Raw genomic sequence first — 23,266 nt, forward strand, 5'->3', positions numbered from 1 at the left:
AAGTAGTACATGAATATTTAATAGTCAGTGTCTTATTATGAACATATTTACAAGAAAAGTTGCAAAAATGTTTATGAATGCTGTCAATTAAAGTTCTTAGAAAGACTGAAAATCAGAACCGGCCAAAATCGGAATCGGTAGGTCAGACCCCTCAAAAATCGGAAATCGGAATCGGCTAAGAAAGTTGAAATCGGTGCAAGTCTAATACTTATGTAACAAAATACAGTAACTACAGCAATTTTAACTCATATATGTTTTTCCATTATTATTATTATTATGACAAAGGCTTCATTGACTTAGAGATGCTGTTTGTTTACAGGATTAATCAGAAAATGCAGAAATTCTTGCTTATGTACTGACTTCTCTTGTAATACCTTCTTATTATGGTATCTGCTGATAAATTAACCTGCCTGCATGTGACCAACATTGTAATGGTGGTCATAGTTTGCTGATTTTCAATCCCTTGTCTTTATTTTCATCTTTACCTGTGCGGCAGGTACATAAAGTCAGAATCACTGGAATGAAAATGAGGCCGTGAAGCATCCCGATAAGCATGACAAGAAAAAAGAGCCTAAAAAAAGTCCTGAAAGTGTGAAAATGAGACGTAGCCAAGACCGACACCCCTAAAATGGTGGACAGGGCCCCTTGAAGGATGGGGTAGCCCAGATTGGTGAGAGCGTCCACGGCCTTGTCGTCTGGACTCGATTTCCTGCTTGAGACGAAGGCGTAGGACATGTGAGCGGAGAAATCGACGGTGAATCCGATGCAGACGGTGAAAATGATCATGGAGATGGAGTCGAGACTGATGTCCCACAGCACCATAAACGCAGTCACACCTGCAGTCACTGAACCGATCGAACCAGTCACCCATAACGAGCAGAGCGGGTTCGGAATGAGCAGGAGGGAGACAGCCAGCATCACCGCTGCGATCACGGTGACGTTTTTAATCGTGCTGCTGATGACTACGTCGTACTGGTCGTAGTAGATGAATTTCCGGTTATAGACTAAACAAGATGTTCTAAGGCAATGAGATGCAGTGTTTCTAAGATGTTTAAACATGTTAATTTCCATGCTGGCGTTGGCGATATCGCGAGTTTGGATGAAGAAGCGGGATGCGTAGATGGCTCCTCCGGTGAAGTTCACATCTTGCTTGAAAATCGGGAATAAATCGAGAAATTGAGGCAGATTTTTGAAAAAATCATATTTAGTATTAAGGTTTAAATAGTTTTCTTGTCCGTATTTTAAATAAGAGTCCAACCAGGATGTATAGATGTCTTTATCTACAAACTGAAGCCTTTTAATCGTCCCCATGCATTCCTCAAGATAGATCCTCATTAACTTAACCCAATACGGGAACTCCGAATCTACAATAACCATCACAGATGGACCATAAGCTGAAAAATACTGCCGATCCTTCCTGTTGAATCTGGTAACGTGAGAGTTATCAGCTGCCAGATCATACAGCTCAGTCCCCTGTTGTACGTGGTAACATCCATAAATACTTGCAAATAAATAGGCCACATAAAGGGAGATTACGACCCACTTGACCCAGGGTTTGATCAAAAACGGGCCGTAGTAATCCTTAAAGAAATTACTCGCTGGCTGTTTTTTCTCTGCTCCAGTGTTCTTATCATAGTCACCTCCCACACAGCAGATGTTATGTATCTCAGTACGATGATCGAGATCGTCTGATGGTATTTTCATGCAGGTCAGCCAGTGCCTGTTGCCGGCTTCCCGACGCCCGTTCAGAGCCACGAAGGCTCCAAAGAAAGTGATGGTGTAGATGTAGCAGAATAAGATGGAGACGCTGGTGTACAGGCAGAACGACTGCACTGACGGGAAGTCGGACGTGACGCCGATGGAGAACTTGAGGACGTCGACCAGGGCGGTGATGGTGATGGGCACGATGGCTTCTTTGTAGGTGTGAGCCATCCGCTTCGGCACTGGGTCTTTAACTTGGGTGTGTTGCCAGTCAGACACCAAAATGAACATGTTGTTGAGGCCAATTCCTGGAAGAACATATATTAGTGAGGCAAAATTAACCACAGTTAGATATTTCTACTTGTGACACTTTAAAGGGATACTTCAGATTATTTGAAGTGGGAGTATATGAGGTACTTATCAATAGTCACTGTATAACCTACAGTTCATGACAGTCAGCAGAGAAATGAACTGCTGTGGACAGGGTCACCAACAAAAGGTATTTTAGTCACTTAAAAAGGACCAGTATCAGTTTGTGTATGCTATATTTTGAACATTTTCACAACTTTACCTTGCTGTTAAAGAGCTTTTTCCAATGGGAAACTTAAGCTATATAAGCCAAATAATTCTCTCTCCACACCAACCAAACTCCATACACGAAATCAGCAATTTTACTTCAAAGAGCACAGGAGATGATGATCTACCGCTGCCTCCGTCAGTTAGTTAGTTTGGGTTATTGTGCAACTTTGGCAATTCTGAACTAACCTTTTAAAACACAAAACTCACACAATAACACAAACAAACAAACAGATTGAGGCAGAGGCAGACCAGCAACTCCAGCGCTCTGCTGGGTAAAATGACTGATTTTGCCTATGGTGTTTGGTTGGTTTGGAGAGAGACCGTTATTTAGTTTATTTAAGAGCAGTTTCCCATCCGAAGAAGCTGTCTGAAGGCAAAGTAAAGCAGTGAAAATACTCCAAATATAGCGTACAAGTGGCTAAAATACTTTTTGTTGTTGATCCTGTCCACAGCAGGTCAATGCTCTGTGCTGCTAATACACTGACTATGGTTAAGTACGTCATATAACTCCACTTCAAGCTCCACTTTTTAAAGCTACTACAAAGAACTTTCAGATTTTGCTAATTTTTGAGGCCCCTGTGGACAAAAACTGTAGTTTTTCATGGCCATAACCACAAAATAAATTATGAAAAATACAATTATGTGAATAAAAATTGCCTCCTACTTCATTTTAACTGGCTAAAATGCAACTCACTGCAACTTTGCATGGCAAAATGTAAACACAGGCTTGTTTCATCTGATTTGACAGAAAATCCAACCTGGCATTAAGCCTAACTATATAGAAATAGTCAATCTTTCTCATTTGTTTATGTCGGTCGTATAGAGGCATCAGAATTAAACTGTGACTGTTTCATAGCCAGTTAAAATCTCCTTGTAGTAGCTTTAATATAAAATTTAAAATGCTCATAAAACATGATGAACTAGTCTTATCTACCTTAAAATATATGAGGCAGTTAACGTCCCACTCAGTGGTCTTACATTGTAATCAATTTGACATAAATGCAGATAAATTTCTTAATGGATGTTCCACTCCAAACTTCAACCTAAAATTAGAGTCTGGAGCAAAAAAAGACGGGGTGTTTTTTCTCACCGAGTATTAGGAAAGGAGAGTTTGCCACTGTAATAACAAACGGCACTCCGATGTAAAGCAGCAAGCCGAATGAGGAGAGAACAGCCAGGCCAGAGGAAAGGACACCGAAGACAGCCACCCACACCTTGTTCCTCACATTGTCCAACCTGTCAGGGAGGTAAAGAAGAGTGTTCCAGGTGTTGAGTTTAAAGCAAAATCATGCAACTAATACAGATAACAATATACTGCAAGCAGGGCCCGTTTTCACTAATTCAATCTTGGCAAGTTAAACTAAAGCAGCCTCATAGTAATCCTACTTATTGTTGAATATTTGTATAAGAAAAAAAATTAACCTTGCACCTTTAACCTTACCCAATGGTAGCATTCATTAGCCACCATAACTTAATGGTCATACCAGACCAAGCGAAACTGTCTGAGAGTGTTGACTTGAGAAAGGCAGCGCTTGTTTTCCTTATGAATTCAATATTTCATCTGTAAGAGGATGAATGTGCTATTTCTTCTCTCAGAAGCTGCAGAGTCTCACCTTAAAATCCATTATCATGTTATGAATTACAGCAATAAAAATGAGGAGACCTATGAAAAGAAAATGATGTTTTACACAACTAAATATTAGAAAGGTCTGATTTTTTTATTTTATAGTTTCTGTTTTTTTCATGGTGTGTGTCATAAATCATAAGTAGAAAACTAAGACCTTTAAATCTACATTGAAAATAACTAAAAAATAAAAATAAAGTAATCTTAAATTGCAACAGACACAGCAGTGCTGAAATTGTTATGATCACGTCATGTAACCTGTCTGTGGCTTTCTTCCCTTATCAGTCACTTTGATAAACAACATCTCCGTGTGTCCCAGACTTGGCCCGCAGTCAGGAAATCGCTCAGTGTGTGACAGTCACTGATCACTTCTTACCTCAGGCAGGATATCACCGAGAAGGTGATAGCACAGGCATAAGTGATGAGGAATAAAGGGACGCCATCTGTGGTGTGACTGTCAATCTCCTCCTGCTTGGATTTGGAGGTGTAGTAAGACACCTACAATGGAGTGCAGCAGACAGAAGACGCCAACATGAGCACTTAAGTCAGTCGACGGTGTTTACACACGGATGTCACGACAGCAATAAAAACCAGCGTGGCAGCACAGCTTGGATTTCAGGAAAAAGCAGAATGTCTGCAACTCTGCCAGCCACTTTATCTCAACAGAAAGTGCAAAGATACAGACATGCTGTAACTAATAAGTTTAGAAACTTGATATATATGCTTTTGTTTTTATTGCACATTATTATTTTAGATACTATGCTAATGCTTCTCTTAACATCTCAGTGAAACAGCATGTTCAGCTATTAGACAAAATACACCTTTATTTACTTTTACAGTGATGAAAATCACCCATTTTGTGGTGTTAAACATATTCAAGAAGTTATGAAGTCAAAGACATTTTGCTTGTCATATCTGCACATCTTAAGCTTTCTGTGTCCTTTTTCTGTGTATATTTTAACAATTATTATTGTTGTTGACCATTGTTGTCATAGTCAAGAGCGAGAAGGTTTTTTCTAGTCATAACAGCTATTCAGAAGTCTCGTTGCTGCATTGCATTGTGGTCTGCTGGGACTAATACAGCTGGAGAAACTGGTATTTTTCCACTATACTGCATATGGAAAAAATCAAATCTTCACATAAAGATCTATTGTCAAATAGTTTCAAAAACATGGAAAATAAGACCACTTAACAACAAATTTGCTACAAAAACGCACTTTTGCAAATTATTTCGACATGATTAGCTGTTTCAAGGTGGTTATTCCACTCTCGTAAGTAGCCTAGATTTAAGCCTGCAAGTACGGCTCTGCAATGTTTTAAAATAAAGAGTTCATCCCAACTGGTCAGATACTGACGGTTTGTCAACACCTTCTGGCGTCTGATACTGGAGCAGAAGGTCCTGACGCTGCCAGAAAGATGTTTTAACGTGATTAAAGCTGTGACGGGATCACAGTTTGTTTAGGTTTAAGTACTAATATGATTTGGTTTGGGACATGAACATAAACCCCGGTCTCCCGGGTGAAAGTCCTGTGTTTGTTTTAGCCATCAATCTACTCCACCCTCTCCAGGTGTGGACCTTTGTCAGCAGCCCAGGGTGTCTTATACAGCTACAGATGGATTTACATCAAAGCCACCTCAAAAGACCAGTGGTTTCAAGCTGGGAAGCGTCCAAAGTGTGGTGACAAAGTTGCAGTGTCTGATGAGTTGGTAGCTAGGATCTTTTCTGGACGTTTCTGTACCCAACTTCTGCAAAACAACTTTAAAGCAAACTGGCACTGTCAAAGCCTCATGGGAGCTGTAGTTGTGTAATGCTAATTAAATAATAATTGTTTAATCTTGGTAAAAACAAAGAGAGTTAATCAATTTTTTCTACTAATACTGACAGAAAACCCCAGGCCGCTGTTTCAGCTTCTCAGAAAGACCAATTAAAGAAAGTGAGAAAATGCAGTATAGTATCAGTGGCAGTGTGATACGTACGTCAATATTTTTGCTGTTCGTCTCGTCTGATAAGAGTCTCTTAAATCCTCTCAGCCAAAGTTTTGAGGCGTCAGCTTTGCTTTCTGTATTATCTAAGTAGTAGAAGAGTTTTACAGCCTGAGCACTTATGATGGAGCTGTTGGCGCCTGTGATAACCCCACCGAGCACAGAGCCCAGAAACACTGAGCTGGACCTATATGTAAAAACAGGATAGGTAATTTCAGTTTCATTAGAGAGGACAATCTCCAGGATGATGTTTGAGACACATTCTCCGTTGGCTTTTGCACACAACTCATCAAATCCCAGCGTCCCATTGTGCACAGTGATGTTTAGGATCTTATCGTTGAGTCTGATGATTTCCTCAAACGCAGGATTTTCTAGTATATTCGAGTTGTCAGACGATACAGCAATGAGGGATGCAAAGATGCCCATGTCGTACAGCCTCTCTGCTGAAAACATGGAGTCATTGTAGGGGAAGTTTTCCCTGACAAACGCTCTTGTCGCCTTCGAGGGTCCATTCCTGGGGGTGAACTGCCTTTCCAAGTCGTTGTCTACGCTGTTTCTGAGATAGGTGAAGCCCCCGCTGAGTCCCGCCGTGAGAATGAGAGGAATGACAAAAAAATAAAACGGACAGGAGCCGATGAGTGACCCAAGTTTCCCAAAAAGGCCCGAGAGAGGCTTTGACAGGCAGTCTGTGCGCATGCAGCCCATCTTAGCTGGTACAGATGTGAAGGAAATGCATCCTTTTAAAGGCTGTGCAGATTACACCACACCTATTTTACTCATTTACAGTAAGTCTCCTTTAAAGTTTACTTTTCCAATAAAGGTTTGATGATTACCATAACACCAGGAAACAAATGTCAAAAAGTGTCTGGTGTTACAATAACATCACTCATCTTCAATGCTGTAAAATGATAAGAGAGGAATGAGGTGTACCTTCATACAATGATAAACGTGCCAGTTCCCAGAAATAAAACAGACTTTGATACAACTTACAGATAATAACTGACAAAGATGACCTATTTAATGACTTTACAAGTATTCACGTGTATGCTAACTGAGTAACTATAAAACTAAATGAGTGTGTAATGTTGAGAATCTTTTTGCATGAAGTCTTTGTCACAATGTTGGGGATTAAAGTTCAGCTACTCTGAACTGTAAGTGTGATAGGATATTTAGGCTACCAAAGCAATCTAATTTGTTAAATTTTATTCAAACCCTTCTCCTCAGCTAGGGGTTCCCAAAGTGGGGCCCGCAGGCCTACAGCAGCCCTCAGAAACGTTTTGTGCAGCCCCCCCAAAACATGATTTTTATCACTCAATATCAATACTTTCACTTTCAGTAGCCTACATCTAAGACAATTCTGCTACAGGGTTGGGATTATGAGTTACCTCATTGGCTCTATCGAGTGATCTCTGCAAACAGGTGAAGTTGCTCAGGGAATTTAACATTAAACAACACTATGAGACCAATCACAAATCCTATGATTGCCACTCGGTCATCAAACCTGCGGGAACTTGGGGCGAGATGTTTTTTATTTCTTCCAAAACCAAATACACAGGAGCAAAAGTGTGGAATTAATTAAGCAGCAATTTAAGACCCCTTTCACTAGCTTATAGCTATAGCTAGCTAGCAGCTGCATCACTTGGGAACTGTTGCAGCTGCTAGCTAGCCACAAGCTAACATAACGATCCATGAGTTGGCTGAAAACAATGTCCCCTGCTGAGTTTTTGGTTTCCAGCTGACTCATTTTAATGAGAATCGTGTGAAAGACGTCTAATATGCACTTTATGGGTGCAACATGCTCATGATGGCGACTGAGGCTAAAGACTTTATGTCCTAGACGAAAAGACGGCATCCTTATCAGTTCATGCAAATTGCTTGAAATTTTGATTTTAAGGTTTTATGCCCTGATGTTACATTTACATATTCGTCTTTATAAAAACAGCCTGGGTGCCTCAGTAGCTCAGATGTTAGGGTGCGCAGCCCATGTGCAGAGACTATCAGTCCTCAGCCATGGCCATGGGTTCGATTCCTGCCTGTGATCCTTTGCTGCATGTCTTTCCTCCTCTCTCAAGCTGTCCTGGCTTTTTAAAAAAAAGTCTATATGGCAGCAAGTGTGATATAACAGCTGGAAAGGTACGCTGTGTTGTTGGTTTCTTTGCCAGTGCAAAAGAGAATCACAGATTAGATTTCAATTATTGAAATTCGATCAAGTTTCAATTTAATATCGAAACTTGGACGCCTGTATCCTTAACTCAAATCATGGATCTATTGTTTCAATGAATACCACAAATTTTGAGTGTTAAATCTGCCTCAAATCATAAACTGCTGTATGAGAACAGAAAGCGTAGCAGGCGTAGCATCAGTTTTGTAAAGGGTATGAGGCTTATTGGACGGTCAATTACATGAATATGTTGGGAATTCAGCACCAGCCGTCCTCCTTGTCTCAACCCTGTCCTCAACATGTGACATTTCAACCTCAAGTTCCACCGTATATTTGGAGTGAGAGTTGGAGAGGGTCAGTTTTACACCTTCAAGCCCGTCGGCCTTCCCTGGCAGTTAACCCCTGTCAGTCAGCTGTCAATCTGCCGAGCCCTCCGAGACGAGGCTCATATCTCATTTCACACAGATCCATCTCGGGGTCATTGATTTCTCATTCTGCGAGTGAGAAATGGATTCTCTTTCCTTCATCACAGAGAGGAGAAGATCCTGGCAGACGGTCGCCAGGAGCCTGATGGAGGCATCAGTTAAATGTAATCTGTTTCAGGACCCTTCAGTTATTGTGTTCACCTTGAATTGAATCACTGCTCTTTGTCTGTGTGCTTATCAACAGCAGTTAGATACCACCGTGTGTATTGTTCAGCCCCGAGTTTGCATCAAAATGCAAATGAGTTTAATCCAATAACAATCATCATCTGGTGGCGAGCTCCTGTTGACACCTTCATTAGCTCTCGTTTCTCTCCTCCTCTTCCTCACACTTCGCAGAGGTATGTCGGGGTGCGAATCAATGTCTCAGGTAATTAGCAGGGAGGCCTCGGGTGAACACGATGTGGAGATGTGTTGGCTGATTGTTTGGCTCTCGCTGCCAGAGAGAAATCATCGATCAGGGAGAGAAAACACTTCACTGTGCAGCGATACTCTTAATAAGACAACAGGCTTAAAAAAAAGCTATTTATAAACATATATAAATACATGCACACACGTGTTGTCAGACCAGAGCAAATTACTTGTTTTGGCAGTGATGGAGGAAATATTCAGACCGCCATAACTATAGTGTAAATGATCCGATCTGCACCAGCCATAACATGTTTAATTACAGACTCACCCTGAACACATCTATGCAACAATATTCTGCAACAATAGCGCCACCTACTGGCAACAGGAAATTACCTGCTAGTAATGCTGTATTGTGACAATCTTGACGTATTGTCATGACGCCATGACAAAGGTTGGTGTTTCACCAAAACACAGGAAGTTGCATTAAGTTGCAGCTCGGCCTGTGCCTCCTATTTTTCATGTGGTATTCGAAAAGGTCAGAGGTCAAAAGTCAGCTTTACTGTGACATCATAATGTTCAGCTCTGTAGTCAGTTGTGTCACTGCCTTCTACGGTAGATGAATTAGTGTTGTAATAAAAAAAATACAGCATGCAAATTATTACTGTAACAACAATCACAGTATAGTGATTATTACTGTAATAATAATTAAAGTACTGTAGTACTGTCATTAGATTTACAGTAATCATACTCTACAATGTGTGTCTTCAACTTTTCTCCATTCTGGAGCTGTATATTATAATACAGTGCAAAATTATATTTAATATTCTGATTATTATATGTTCTTTTGTTTGATTTTCCCCTACTCAAATTCCCAATGATAGTCTCTGTCACTGCAGACTCTTCTGCCGCCCTCATGAGGGTGTCGACCATCATGTGAGCTGGATATGATCCCTCACTGGCTTCCCACTTTAATACTCGAAACCGTGTTTGTCAAAGCCCACTGGCCGAGGCAGAGGCTCTGCTGCCAAGACTTGAACTCAGGTCTTTGCAGTGGTGGGCGACTGTTTTACCTCCACTTCAGAACCAGTATTTAGGGCCAGATTATTTCACGCCAGCATTTTTAAATGTGACTATTTTTTTTGTGCCAAGACGGACAAGAATGATCTTTTCCCCCTGTGGGTTTTACTCTTGGCAGGGGGAAAAGGCTCCGAAAGAGCATTTATTTAAACCATCGTGGGACAGCATGATTCCACTGAAACCAATGCAAATGACTCTCTTTAAGGATGCAATCCATTTTCTCAATGGGGACATTTTGACTTTCAAAATAAATGATTGTGCAATTACAGCAATAAATACACTATACACACGCAATAAAAATTCTATGCAAGTTTTATGCATTATTTTACATAAATATAATAGGGTAAGGACATCAGTTGTCCTGTCAGAGGTTTATAGGATCTAATTTCTCTATTAAAATATCACAACAACCCAGTATATCTAAAACAGTGGTTCTCAAACTGTGGGGCAGGCCCCACTGGTGGAACATGGAGGCCTCTGTGGAAGAGGACCTGCACCCTCTGTAGATATAAATAGTTAATTTTAAGGTGGTTAAAAACACAATGATTATTATTTTCTGATGATAATACAATAATGAAAACATACTTATGAATATTATATTCCCTTTTCTGCCAATAAATCCGCATAAATCTTAAACACTGGACTAAATAAAGCAAGGTTGTTGCAGCAAATAAATAGATTCAACAAATTCAAGTTTTCCTTGTGATGCTTGTGCCAAATGCTGTTTATCACAATCTCTCTACTCTACATTTTGGATTTCCACAGAAAGAAAATAAACTATGAAGTGAGGGATCTTGGGAGCAGACCCTCAAATCAAGCCGGTTCAGCGGATCTTCTCTCCGAACTCCTCCGGTGCGTTAATTTCCTCCTCTCTCTATCTATTTCCCTCCGCTGTGAAAGAGCAGTTTCCATTATGCCACAGGTTCACATTAAGGAGATGGGAGCAGGCTGGTACCTGCAATTATCCTTGCTCACCGAGCCGTGGGCCACGAGGTGCTGAGCAACAGCTGGCTCTCTCCTTCCCCCTGCCACGCACACACACATGCACCTGCACGCTCGCCCTCCTCCCCCTTCAGACACTCACCCACCCATTCCTCACATCCACCTGCCAAGCAGCTTGATTAATAAGGCCAATGCTCAGAGCGAAGCAAAGCAGAGACACAGAGGGGAGGAAGGCAGGAAGAACGAGCACAGTGTTGGTATAAAGGAGCCTACAGTATGTGACCGCGTGTTATATAACAGTCATGCATAGCAAGAAGGTGATCTGTCATCCTGTAAGCATGGAAACACCGAAGTACAGTCAGAGGGCTGATCGTAAAATATTGCACTGATTCAAAAAAATGCATCGTCCTCTCTGTCTGTTTGTCCAATGGCAGCAGAGCACAGGTCTGTGATTCTGTCCAGAGCCGTAAGGACATTATATACGGTGCACTCATTTCTCACACACTTCTGTCGTTCTGTTAGTCTGATTGATAAGTATGAAGCCATTCATTATCCGCTCACCTTCATCCAGGTCGAACGGTGGGTTTAGTGTTTTTAGTCCACAAAACACTGCTGGAGATTCACAAAGAAGCAGCATCAGAATCTCCCAATTGAAGTGAATGGTGACCAGTTTTTACACGTAACAAGCGAAAAAAAACAAAAAAAAAACTCGACCTTAAATACACTTGAAGGTGAGTAGATAATGACTGAATTTTCATTTTTGGGTGAACTATCCCTTTATATGAGCTTATGACATTTCAGACCACTGTTTCCCAAACTTTTTTGCTTGTGATCTTGTAAAACAAACCAAAGTTTTGGTATTTGTGTTTTAACTTTGGTGTTTTAAAAGGGTTCGTCTGGACTCACAAATTAACAAAACAATCAAGGCATCAGCAGACCAGCAACTCACGAGTTCTGGAGGCAAAATAACTGGTTTCACCTGGTTGAGCGTTACTTTATTGCTGTTGGAGGCCTTTGTTGTCATGGTTACAGTAACATACACTTGGTTAAGGGATGTGAGCACCTTCAGGGTGAACCGGTATCAGTGTTGGACCTCACTGATGCTCCTGCAGCTGCATGAGGGGCAACTTTCTGCAGCCAAGCCCACTGTGTTACAATCAGATGTTCACTAATCACATATGGATGAAATGCTCAGGTGTCCACGAACTTTTGTCCATGCAGTGTAAAGAAAAGCCTCTCCCTCCGAGTTGTGGCAGAGACAGAGAGACGGTGATCCAGATCAGAGGGCATGCAGGCAAAGTGCTTTGTCAAATCTGGCCTGACTTTCCATCTATTTTAACAACTGCAGTCATAAGCAATCCTGGAGATCTATGAAACTTATCTTCCCTCCTCTCTCGCCGCCCGGCCCCCGCGGCTGCTGAGGCAGCACCTGGATTTAAATGACTCGACTGATAACCACGCAGACAGGATTCATTTCTGGACTCCTCCTGTTATGGATGGCGTGACGTCGTCCGAGAGGTGGAAAATTACCCCTCAGGGGGCCAGAATGCCCCGCTCTGGATTACATGATGTTTCCTCTGACGGGCGTCTGGCAAAGAAGAGAAATGTGGTTTTGTTGGGTGAAGACTTCAATTTGTAGGTATTTTTCCTTTCAGTCGTTTCCTAAATAAACTGTCTTTATCGAAGATGGACTGAAAAAGAGGACATGACCTTGATGACCTTACAATCTGGCCTATAGGAAGTTGAATCTAAGGAAAAAAGAGGAAAAAGATCACTTTGCCAATGCCTTGCCTGTCGTGGTAAAACAAGGGACAGGATGTGTAGATTGATTTGGATTTGTGATGTTTCTTTGTTCTTGCTGTGATTTGACTGTTTACTGACTGTGCACCGTCAATGTACGTCCATTAAAAATTGTTCTTTTTGCTGCTGACAAGCTCAGATTGCTCTTATTACTATAAGTTTCTGACAACATTATGGAAAGGATAACTATTAGAAATTTACCTTTTTTATTTTAAAGGGTAAGATATGTTTTGTTGCTCTTGCCAAATCCAACAGCCTCTCTTTGCAGAATCATCATTGTCATTTGCAAAATAAAACTCACTGCAAACATCTTAACTTGTCTTTCCACTGCTCCAACGATCACCAACTCCGGTGAAAATAAACCCTTAAGTCACCGAGAAAGATGTGAAAATATCGGTAGAAGAGCAAGAGGAAGGTTGGACCTCAGAGAAACAGCCTGTAAAGCCAGAATATTTTCCAGAATATTTTCACACTGAATGCAGAATATTAAAGGTTTATTTCAACCAAAATCATCAGACTTGGTGATTGTTGGATCAATGAGGCAGATCCTGTCCACAGCAGTTAATTGATTAGCTTCTGTGCTGATACTCCTGCTGCTTCTCCAACACTGACTATGGATCAGTACCTCATACAAACTTACTTCAAAAAAAATCTGAACTATCCCTTTAATACTCTCAGAACAAAAAATAACAACAGTATATTTTCAAATGATCCTGAATGTTAGCAGCGTGTGAAACAGGAAAAGACAGGAGCAGTGTGGTTCAAAAGGTTAGGTTGGTCTCTACCTTCAGTGGGGTAACATTAATGAGTCGGTGGACGCTGATTGGACGAGAGCTTCACCTGGTAATTACTGGACCGTGAAACTCATGGAGATCAATTCATTAGCTGTACTTTAATGCCACACTCTGACATCCAACATGTGGCTTTATTAGCTCCTCAGCTAGCTTCACATCAGCAGAAGAAAAGTTAAAGTAATAAGAACAAGATGAGGCCAAACATTAAAATAAAATATATATAGTTCAAGTACAACTCACGAGAATACAACTTAAAGAGGATGACTGCTGATATTGATTTTACACACACAAGTTTATTTGACCTTCTGCCAGTAATTAATGCCTCATATACTGTTACTGAACTGTTGGCACCAGTGTTCCCACACAGCAGTGGCCAAGAGGTAGACACCCCCATCTAGTGGGCCGGAGGTTTGCAGTGATGTAAACAAATGCTGCATAACAACAGGCTTTGAGAAACAAGGCTCTTATACAGAATAATCAGAGTATATGTGGTTATTTCTTTTCTTACAGAATGTGCAATTTTTGCAAACAAAAGATTTACAGTTTTGTTAACTGGCTAACTATGTCAAGAGTCAAGAGTCAAGAGTCAAGAGTCAGGATTAAAGTGATGTAGTTTCCTGGTGATATATGTGTTATTTGGAGGAGAACCAGTGTAGAGAGCTCAGCAAAGAACTGCTGTGGACAGGGTCAACAGCAGACTATATTTTGCAGTGTTCAAGTGCACGCTGTATTTAGAATATTTTCACTGTTTTACTTTGGCATCAGACAGCCTTTTCTGACAGGAAACCGCTGTTATATAGTTGCTGCAACACCGCTGCCTGAATCTTTTAGTTTGTGTTATTGTGACACTCTGGTGTTTTAAAAAGTTAGTTCAGATTCAGAGAAGTCACACAATAACACCAAGAAACTAACAGATCAAGGCAGCAGAAGGCCGGCAACTCCTGTGTTCTGTGAGATAAAATTACTGATTTTATGAATAGAGTTTGGTTGATTTGGGGGGAGACATATTTTATGTCTGTGTAACCCAGTGAAAATACTCCAATATAGTGTACACTTAAACGCAGCAGCACATTGCTTAGCTTCCTACACCAGCACTCTTTTATCCCTTTAAAATACATTTATAATCATTTTTCTTTAATTTATTCTTTTTCAGTTTGAATTTCTTGCAGTTTTATAAATTTTATTTAGCAAAACTTTACCTTTTTTGTTAAATTTTCGTTACGAATACATTTTAAGAATGAAGAGAACATGTACAAACAGGACACATTTAGAATATACTCTGTAGACAATTAATTCTGATTTAAATTAACATTAATTTAAGGCGGACGTTACAAAAAAAGCAAAATAATCCTACATAACTTTCAAGAAGGAGTCGTGTATCATGCTCTCCACCTCTTCCACCAACACACTGTACTCTGCCTGACAGACAGTGTGTCCCCTCCTGCCTCTCTCCTTCAGGCACTTCATCATGTCTCTGTGTGTCTCTGGTCTGGACGCAGCCGATCCGAGCGTCTTCAGCTGTTCGACGGGATCCTCTGGAATATTTTGGATTTGTAAGGCTTTGAACACAGCGGGAGCAAATTTCCCGTAGTGAGCGGTGGAACAAAGCACCACGGGGCACGAGCCGTCCTGCAGCCTATCAGCCACGACTTTAGCCACGGCGGTGTGTGTGTCCATGACGTAGCCCGTCTGTGCGTGAACGCGCTGGATGGCGGCCAAGCAGTCATCCTCAGAGCACCAGCCAGCCAGCACTTCCTGCTGCATCCTGCCAAGAAGAGGCTCGGCAGCCTGAAAGTGCTGTTGCGCGTCCAGGCGTGTGAACAGCTCCTTGACAAGACGGCCGTCTCCGTCTGAGACGTGGTAGATAAACCTCTCCAGGTTGGAGGATTTCAGGATATCTATAGCCGGGGAGTGGGACAGCATCAGAGGCCGTCCCCGCAGATCGTACTCGCCTGTGGTGATAAAGTCTGTGATGATGCGGTTGTGGTTGGATGCACAGATGACTTTTCTTATCGGGATGCCCATTTGCTTGGCGTACACAGCCGACATGGCGTTGCCGAAGTTACCAGTCGGGATGCAAACATCGATGGGATCCCCGAACTTGATAACACCGTCTCTGCACAGATCCAGATAGGCTGAGGAGTGATACACCACCTGCGAGAGGATGCAAAGATAACCAAACTGTGTTAAATATAAGTTTGCTGCTGCCTGAAAAAAACTTTTACAGTGTATATGTGCAAACTATGCCTAACCTATTAAAATAAAGAATAAATCTCTGCATGTCTAATAAAGCTTTTACTGCATTTTACAGTGACACTCAACATGTAGTTTAATCCCCCACCTGGAAGGAGACTAATGAATCCCTAACACAAAAATGTTCATTTCCAGGTTTCACTGGCAGTCATTTAGTCTGTCTTCTTAAGACACATTACACAGCTTTGTTGAATAGTGAATTCTGATTGGTCAGTTGCAGCGTTCTACAGTCTAGTATTCCTGAATAGCAGACCACGACCATAGACATTCTCCTGATCACAGACTCTGGAGGACTTAGTGGAAGCAACAAATCATTTTTAAACCAATATTTTGTGTGAAATTATTCATTTTTTAATAATTAGTCATGTAATAAACAAGAGCAGGTCATTATTACAATATAAACTCCTTCAGACTGATCTAAGACCCGTCCTCTTGGCTTTATTTTAATAGGGTTTAATATAATACATGGTCCCTTGCTTAAACAATCTGCCACCAGACAGGTAATGCCCTCTGTGGTTTCTGGCAGTATGGGACCTTTAATGACCTGAGGGCTTTACACTCTGAAATTGTTAAGCTTGGTGTTTCGGGAGGCTGATTCTACTTTTTGGGAAAAACCGTATCATTAACACAACATTCTGTCATGTTGAGAAATGACGATTAACAGGAAATATGATTAACTGGATGAATGTGAACAATTATACAAGCTTTGTTTCTGGATGGTAAAAACACGAATATGGACTCCTGACCTTAATTTTTCTAAAATCTCCTGTTTTCAAAATGAATCCACTTGTTTCAAGGATTTTGCAAAATCAATAACGGTGCACCAATCATGCCCTAATTTGCTGTGATTCAAGAAGTGCACTCCAACAACAGGATTTAGCACGATGCTGGGCAAGTTTAAAAAACATGAAAATATTTTCTCTGAAACAAAGAAAGTGGACACTGCATTAAATGGAATTCTGTCACATTTTAGCCATTTTTGCATAGGTCTTGAAGGCGTAGCTCAAAGCTCTGCTGTGTAAAAGTTCTAACTCCTGAGTGATGAACCCACCTGTGGCAGCAGTCGTGCCCAGTTGATGGAGTTGGCGGTGCTGAGGACTGTGCCGTACTCCACGGCGAGGTGCCCGGTCAGCCCGGACTCTCCGAACATCCTCTTTATGGTCCTCTGGCAGAAGTCGAAGTCTGACCGGACGCTGATGGCTCTGGCGTTGCCTTCGCTGTAGCCCGTCATCTGAAATTTCTGGATCTCACTCACGCCTTCTTCTGGGAAGAACACCAGCACGCTGGTCCTGTGTCTGTCCACGCCACTGAGCCTGCTGAAGCCACTCAGCACGGCGCTCCCCGTGTCTCCGGAGGTGGCGACCAGGATGAGGTAGTTGCACATGGCAGGGAGGCAGTAAGTGAAGAGCTGAGGCATCAGCTGCAGGGCGAGGTCTTTGAAGGAGGCGGTGGGGCCGTGAAAAAGCTCCTGAACGTACTGATGGTGGGTGAGATGTTTCACAGGTGCCACCGCCTCACTGGAAAAGTTGGACCCATACGCTTTGAATATCATTGTCCTCAGATCCAGAGCAGAGATGTCCAACGGGTGGATGCACTTCTCGAGTAAAACTAAGGCTCGCTCCGGGTAGGACATGTCCACTAGTCTCAGCCACTCACGAGTATCCATGTTTGGGAAGCCATTTTTAGGGACATAAAGGCCACCATCTGCAGCCAAACCCTCAACCACCACATCACTGAAGTATGTCTTCTGATTGGACAACTCCACGCCATCACTCCTGGTTGAGACATATGTTTCTGCAGCGTGGTTTTGATATCTTTCCACAGCTTTCACCACCTTCTCCGCCACTTCCTCCACTGTGTCCCCTGTCCCACACAGCACCCGAACATCCAGCCACTTCTCATAAAACTGCTTCCTGTACTGCAGAATGTCCCTCATGGACGTCCCTGCCTCCTGGCCCACAATCCTGTTCACCTTCATCCTGGCGAGTCTCTGTATGATGTCCTCACTGTCCACGTCCAGGTAGACGACCAGTCCGGACTCTTTGACGTGCTGCATGGCCGCAGTGTGGAGAGGGTTGGAGCCTGTCAGGGAGACGACACACCCAGTTGCGGAGAAGTTACACAAAGCCTCGCCTTCTTCCTCCAGGAAACGCTCCCCGCCGACCGCTGCAAGCTTAGCGGCCACAGGCATCTTCCACGTCGTCTCCAAGACATCATCGTCGATGTCAAGGACAGGCAGTCCCAGTCTGTGGGCCACAATCCTCCCTACTGTGGTCTTCCCTGCTCCAGGAGGACCCATGAGCAGGAGGTTCTTGTCGCCCAGCAGTGACGCTTTGGTGGACAGACATGATTTGGATATTGAGAAGGGACTCAGGTAACATCTGACAGCTCTCAGTGCAAAATGACTTGCCTTCAATAAACCCATCGAGGAGTCAGATCACAGCAGCCTCTCCTCCTGTGAAACAGAAAATAATGGACATTTAAAAAGATAAACTCCATTGGCAAAACTGGTAAATTTGCCTTACAGAACACTGGAGTTGCTGGTCTGCCGCTGCCTTGATCTGCTAGTTTGTTTGTGTTAATATGTGACTTTGGTGAGTCCAATCTAACCATTTAAAACACCAAACTCACACATCAACACCAACTAAGAGATAAAGGCAGTGATAGGCCAGCAACTCCCATGTTCTGCAAGCTAAAATGACATATTTCACCAATGGAGTTTTGTTGGTTTGGAGGGAGTAATATCTCGCTTATATGATGGCAGTTCCATGTCAGAAAAGGCTGTCTGATGGCAAAGTTAAGCCATGATAAAAAATCCTAAATACAGCATACACTTAAACCGATACCTTTTTTAAGTGCCTAAAATACATGTTGCTGCTGACCCTCACCACAGCAGCACATCACTTCCTAACCCAGTACTCCTGCTGCCATCTACTGTAGGTAATACACTGACTATTGATAAATACTACATAGAACCCCACATTAAATTAGAATTAGCCCTTTAATAAACATTTTCTGTCAATGGACATTCATGTCAGAAGTCACAGATATAAGGTAAGTGTCCTTTCACTACCCTGAGTTTACTAAAAAGAAAAAAATGTCCTGTCCTCTCTTGGTTGATCTGATGTCATTCCTTAAAGTAGAAAAAATGAATCTGATATATGCTCCAAAACATTATTTAGCTTGATTTATTTTGCAGTTTTATGCATTTGTTATTTCTGTTTTCATTCGTTTATCTCTATTTATGTGTTGAATATATGTAAAACATGCTTGTACTTTCACATGCTGTGTAAATAGGACATTATGTCCCAATAAAACACATTTATCAAATGAAAATAGTGGACCTGTCAGGGCATTTAAAATGCAGTTATACTTTTAAAACGTTTTATTATCTGGACTCTAGACTTGAACCTCGTGTTTTGACACGGTGCTGGAAGTGGCTGCGATAACTTTGCACGTGAGGACAGTATTTGTCATCATATAGCTCTAGCTGTAGCTTAATGAATGTGACACTCACGTGAGATGGTGTATAGTTTCCGTGCTTCAACCCTTATCATAAATATGTAGAATAATCTGGTTTGTTTGACGGTCAAAGTACAATTCTATACCACATACTTGTCAGAAGGATCACTCAGTTGTTGTCGACCCAAACAACTACGGTGCGCCTGAGTGGACAAAATTGATGAATCTTCCACGAATAGTCGAAGGCTCGTTAGTTTTCCGTTCCAAACTAAATATACACTTTTACATGTTTCAGTGTATGTCCAATGTAGCCATGACCTTACAAATTTAACGATGTAAAAGAGCGAATCGTTTCAAAACACTTTTAGCATCACCGAACAGTCGTGTCTTGAAGGGAACCCAAGACCGAAGAAAGATCTCGCGAGAGTAATAATTGTAACTTAAACCTTGAAATTTCCCCATAAAAACCAAATGTATTTTGTCTCTAAATCTACCACAGCCACAACTATGATAAATTATAAACTGTATCTGGTTTGTAAAACGTCCACAATGAAGAAACACTTCATTGTGGACACTCTCGCGAGAGTATGCAACTCTAGGGTTACCTTCTAGGATCTCGCGGAACCCGTTAGGACAGTGACCTTTGTGCTGCATTCATAGTCCTCGGAACTTTGTGCTTCAGTGTTCTCAATTCTAAAGTAGGACTCGCACTCATATAAAAATATCTATTTTACGCCAATTTAGATCATTCAAGAGATGGAAGTAGACTAAGAAACAATAAAACATACTCTGACATGTTTGTTTTTGATGACAGTACATAATATGTAGAAATCAAACGGCACAGAAGTAATGTGTGCTGTAGCAGAATGAAAGGAATGTTTTTGGTTGGATAAATAAAAATGAGTTGTTTATTAAGACTAGTTGCTATATAGTAGAACACAGCACATTAACTTTACACATGGACAGCTCACAAACTTCAAATTTATGGTTTTACAACTGTCAGTAAATGCAACGTTTGCTCTCGCAGTTGCCTAGCAACTAGCCGGCAGCGTGTTGTCAAACAAATCACACTGACCCAAGAATTTCTAGCTAGTGTTAGCTCGGTCAAGCTAATTTGCTAATTACCTAGGTGAACTAAATTACCGTCGTGTCTAAACTGTCGCCTGTTTGAAGTCCTTCAAAATGTCTCAAGTTGTTCATCCACCAGAAATCGTCTACAATCTTATACCAGGAGAAGAGGTTCATACTCAAAAACCACCAAGGTAACTAGGTCGGATTAACCTACGGATTTTTTTTTTCAACCATTTTTGTATTTTAAAAATAAATTCATATAACCTGTAGTTCATGAGGGTAAGAAAGGTTGAGGTGTACGTTAGTTAGCAAAGATGTATGATTTAACATTTCATAGCTCCAAATATCTAGCTAGTCTACTACGATAAAAACAAAGAAAAAATTAATTATTAAAATTAAATTATTTGACATAATCTGTCAGATCAGATATTATTGTAGTTGCTATTAATCGGATGATTTATCTGCTGTGATAGTCATCATGAATCCTGAATATCCTGAAATCTGTTTTGTTTTATTCATGTTGTATGATTTGGATTGAAATGACAGTTTTCTCCAATGTACTGCATCTGCAGGTACATTTCTAAGTACAGGCCAGCAGTTGTTATTGAGAAAAAGTCAACCAAGGAAGCGATGAGGACGATGGGACCAGCAAAAGTAGAGGTGCCGTCCCCAGACAAATACCTCAAGAAGCACTCAAAAGAGTCCACATCACCCGACAGTGAGTTCTCCTGTCAGACTTTTTGACCAGTGTGCTTGTGCGTGTTTCAGCTGTGATTGTGTTATTTACCTTCATATTAAATGTTCTGTTTCAGAAACACAGGGTTTGAAAGAGGTTCATCACATCTGCACTGTGAGAAAACCAGCTGTTCCTGCGAGGACAGACAACCCACCTATGGGCATTCACACCAAGAGAGACTTTATAAAGACAGCTACAGTCGTGCCAGTGAAGCCCCAGCCTGCCAGTGTGGACACCAGCAAGGGACACAAGCAGCTCTTGCAAAATTCAGGACTTGTCCCCAAGTACATTAAGAAAAAGGTATTTTTTTGTAGCTTAAGTCAGATATAAAGCAGGGATAAGTTTGGAAAATATTACTATATTATACCCCGAATGCCAGTGAAAAATGGCATGTAGCACTGACAAAAACCGACAAGAATTCCCCCTTTTTATTGATGAAACGTTCCATCTTTGGGGCCTGGTTTAATATTTTATATGATCCACTGTAAACATATTTTCTAAAGTTTCCAGTTGCTGTTTGCAGGATTATGGAGAAGTACCTGAGTACCTTCTGCAGCGCAGTGAAGAAGAGCGGAGAGCTCAGGCGGAGTATGACGACTTTGTGAGAGAACAGAGGGGGCAGGGAGCCATAAAACACCTGTCTGACGAGGCGCGACAAGCCATCCTGGAGGTACTCGAGCACATGGCTGCGCAATGGCAATTCTTTCCCTAAAAACGGCAGGGGATCATCCAGACATCTGGAACAACTGGAGCAGCGCAGGAGGGGAATTTGATGATTTTGTGTCTTTGAAGTTTTTTTTAGGAGAATACTTTTGTTCATAAAAAGTACCCATAATACATCAAGATTGAAAATGGCCTTAGCAGGTCCATTAAAGAACTGTGTAAGATTTAGTGGCATCCAGTGATGAGTTTGCAAATTGAACCCAAATTGAACCCTCTGTAGATATAAATGGCTCATTCTAAGGTAAGGTGATTATACGTACCGTACAGTTATATCATCACGTGACAGTGTTTGGTTTCCTTGTGTGGGTTCACTCTGCAGGGCCTGAAGAAGAACTGGGATGAGCTGCACCGTGAGTACCAGGGCCTCTCCCTCATCATAGACACCATTTCGAAGAAGTCCCACAAGCAGCGTCTCGAAACCAAGATGAAGCAGCTGGAGCGCGACATCAAACTCATCGAGAGATTCAAGACCGTCTACATACCCAATATCTAGGACATAAAAAGAACACATGGTCAGACGTACTGTCTCAAGACCGTCACCATTACTTCAAACACAGGGGCTTCAGTAAAATAAAAGTCTGTATAATCTCTTGATCTGTTTTATGCACAACAAAACAAATCTAAAACTATACAGCCCAGTGCTCAGTTGGATAAACCACCTGAAGTTTAAAACAAAATATATTCTCTTAAGCCAAGGGGTTCACTCAGGATTGATACATGAAGCATCACAGGTCGTCTTCTGGCCCAAGTGTTCAGGCTGCGTCTGAAATTTCATACTAACACGCTATTAAGTACGTTAAAACAGCATGTGAAATTTTTTAGTATGTTCACAAACCGTAGTATTAAACCAACAGTACGCAGGGTGGAAAATAAAAGGAAAAAAAGTGATACAAAACACCCAAATTGAAATTATCGAGCAAGAAAACAATACAAAATTAGATACAATGTAGTTTCAATGACCCCTCATTTAAAACTTACCAATGTAGCAAGTTAATTTTAGACATAAATATGTTACATGATATTTTGATTATTTTTGAATAATATCATGTAACTGTGAAGTTGTATGGAAATTATTTCTCATGCGACTTGCAACGTTTGACGTGCTGTGTAAAAGTTTCACTGTGATTTTATGCAACTTGTTTTTTCCTCTAAGGCATCATTTGATTCAAATTTAAGGGAAACCTTAGTGTAGGTGGGTTTATGCAACTGGGCACAGCTAACTGCAAAAAAAAAAAAAAAAAAAAAAGAGAAGCACTGACTTGCTTCTGGTGATAAATGAAAGATCACAGAGTTACCAGAATCATTCAGAGTTACCTTCAGGGTCCCGTGTAAATTCATTATAAATTTAATGTCAGTGATTGGGATATTTCACTGTGGACTACTGCTCTTCTCTCACCATTAGGGCAGAAATCCTTTCCAAGTGATGTGCTCGCTGTACTGAGTGGACCTTTTATATTCTACAGTTTAATTCAGTTCAATTTTTAACTTAAGAATATGACAATTATTTCTTTATTCCTTCCTTTATCA

The 23,266-nt window shown here is 41.3% G+C and overlaps 3 protein-coding genes across 5 annotated transcripts; 1 reads left to right on the plus strand and 2 right to left on the minus strand.

The window, feature by feature from the left end:
- Nucleotides 1-227: 227 nt before the first annotated feature.
- On the minus strand, nt 228-6,628 carry LOC146307758 (patched domain-containing protein 3-like). Its single transcript, XM_084710351.1, has 4 exons — nt 5,882-6,628; nt 4,281-4,402; nt 3,371-3,516; nt 228-2,009 (listed from the first exon to the last, which is right to left on the minus strand). The coding sequence occupies exons 1-4, from the start codon at nt 6,590-6,592 to the stop codon at nt 439-441; spliced, it is 2,550 nt and encodes an 849-aa protein (XP_084566477.1). The 5' UTR covers nt 6,593-6,628; the 3' UTR covers nt 228-438.
- An 8,101-nt stretch (nt 6,629-14,729) lies between these two features.
- thnsl1 (threonine synthase like 1) lies at nt 14,730-19,598 on the minus strand. Of its 2 annotated transcripts, none has more exons than XM_084747068.1 (3): nt 19,363-19,598; nt 16,799-18,202; nt 14,730-15,648 (listed from the first exon to the last, which is right to left on the minus strand). In XM_084747068.1, exons 2-3 carry the CDS (start codon nt 18,170-18,172, stop codon nt 14,845-14,847), a joined length of 2,178 nt encoding a protein of 725 aa, XP_084603194.1. In that variant the 5' UTR covers nt 18,173-18,202; nt 19,363-19,598; the 3' UTR covers nt 14,730-14,844. The 2 variants fall into 2 exon arrangements, with proteins under 2 accessions (XP_084603194.1, XP_084603192.1); XM_084747066.1 differs by having other exon boundaries at nt 19,265-19,598.
- Nucleotides 18,627-22,220, plus strand: enkur (enkurin, TRPC channel interacting protein). 2 transcript variants are annotated; one of them, XM_084747070.1, is made up of 4 exons: nt 18,627-18,801; nt 20,853-20,998; nt 21,093-21,316; nt 21,540-22,220. In XM_084747070.1, the coding sequence occupies exons 1-4, from the start codon at nt 18,779-18,781 to the stop codon at nt 21,726-21,728; spliced, it is 582 nt and encodes a 193-aa protein (XP_084603196.1). In that variant the 5' UTR covers nt 18,627-18,778; the 3' UTR covers nt 21,729-22,220. The 2 variants fall into 2 exon arrangements, with proteins under 2 accessions (XP_084603196.1, XP_084603195.1); XM_084747069.1 differs by lacking the exon at nt 18,627-18,801 and adding an exon at nt 20,248-20,471.
- The last annotated feature ends 1,046 nt before the right edge of the window (nt 22,221-23,266 follow it).

The sequence above is a fragment of the Lutjanus erythropterus genome, chromosome 21, assembly GCF_056507025.1.
Source record: "Lutjanus erythropterus isolate fLutEry1 chromosome 21, fLutEry1.hap2, whole genome shotgun sequence".
Taxonomy (NCBI): domain Eukaryota; kingdom Metazoa; phylum Chordata; class Actinopteri; order Lutjaniformes; family Lutjanidae; genus Lutjanus; species Lutjanus erythropterus.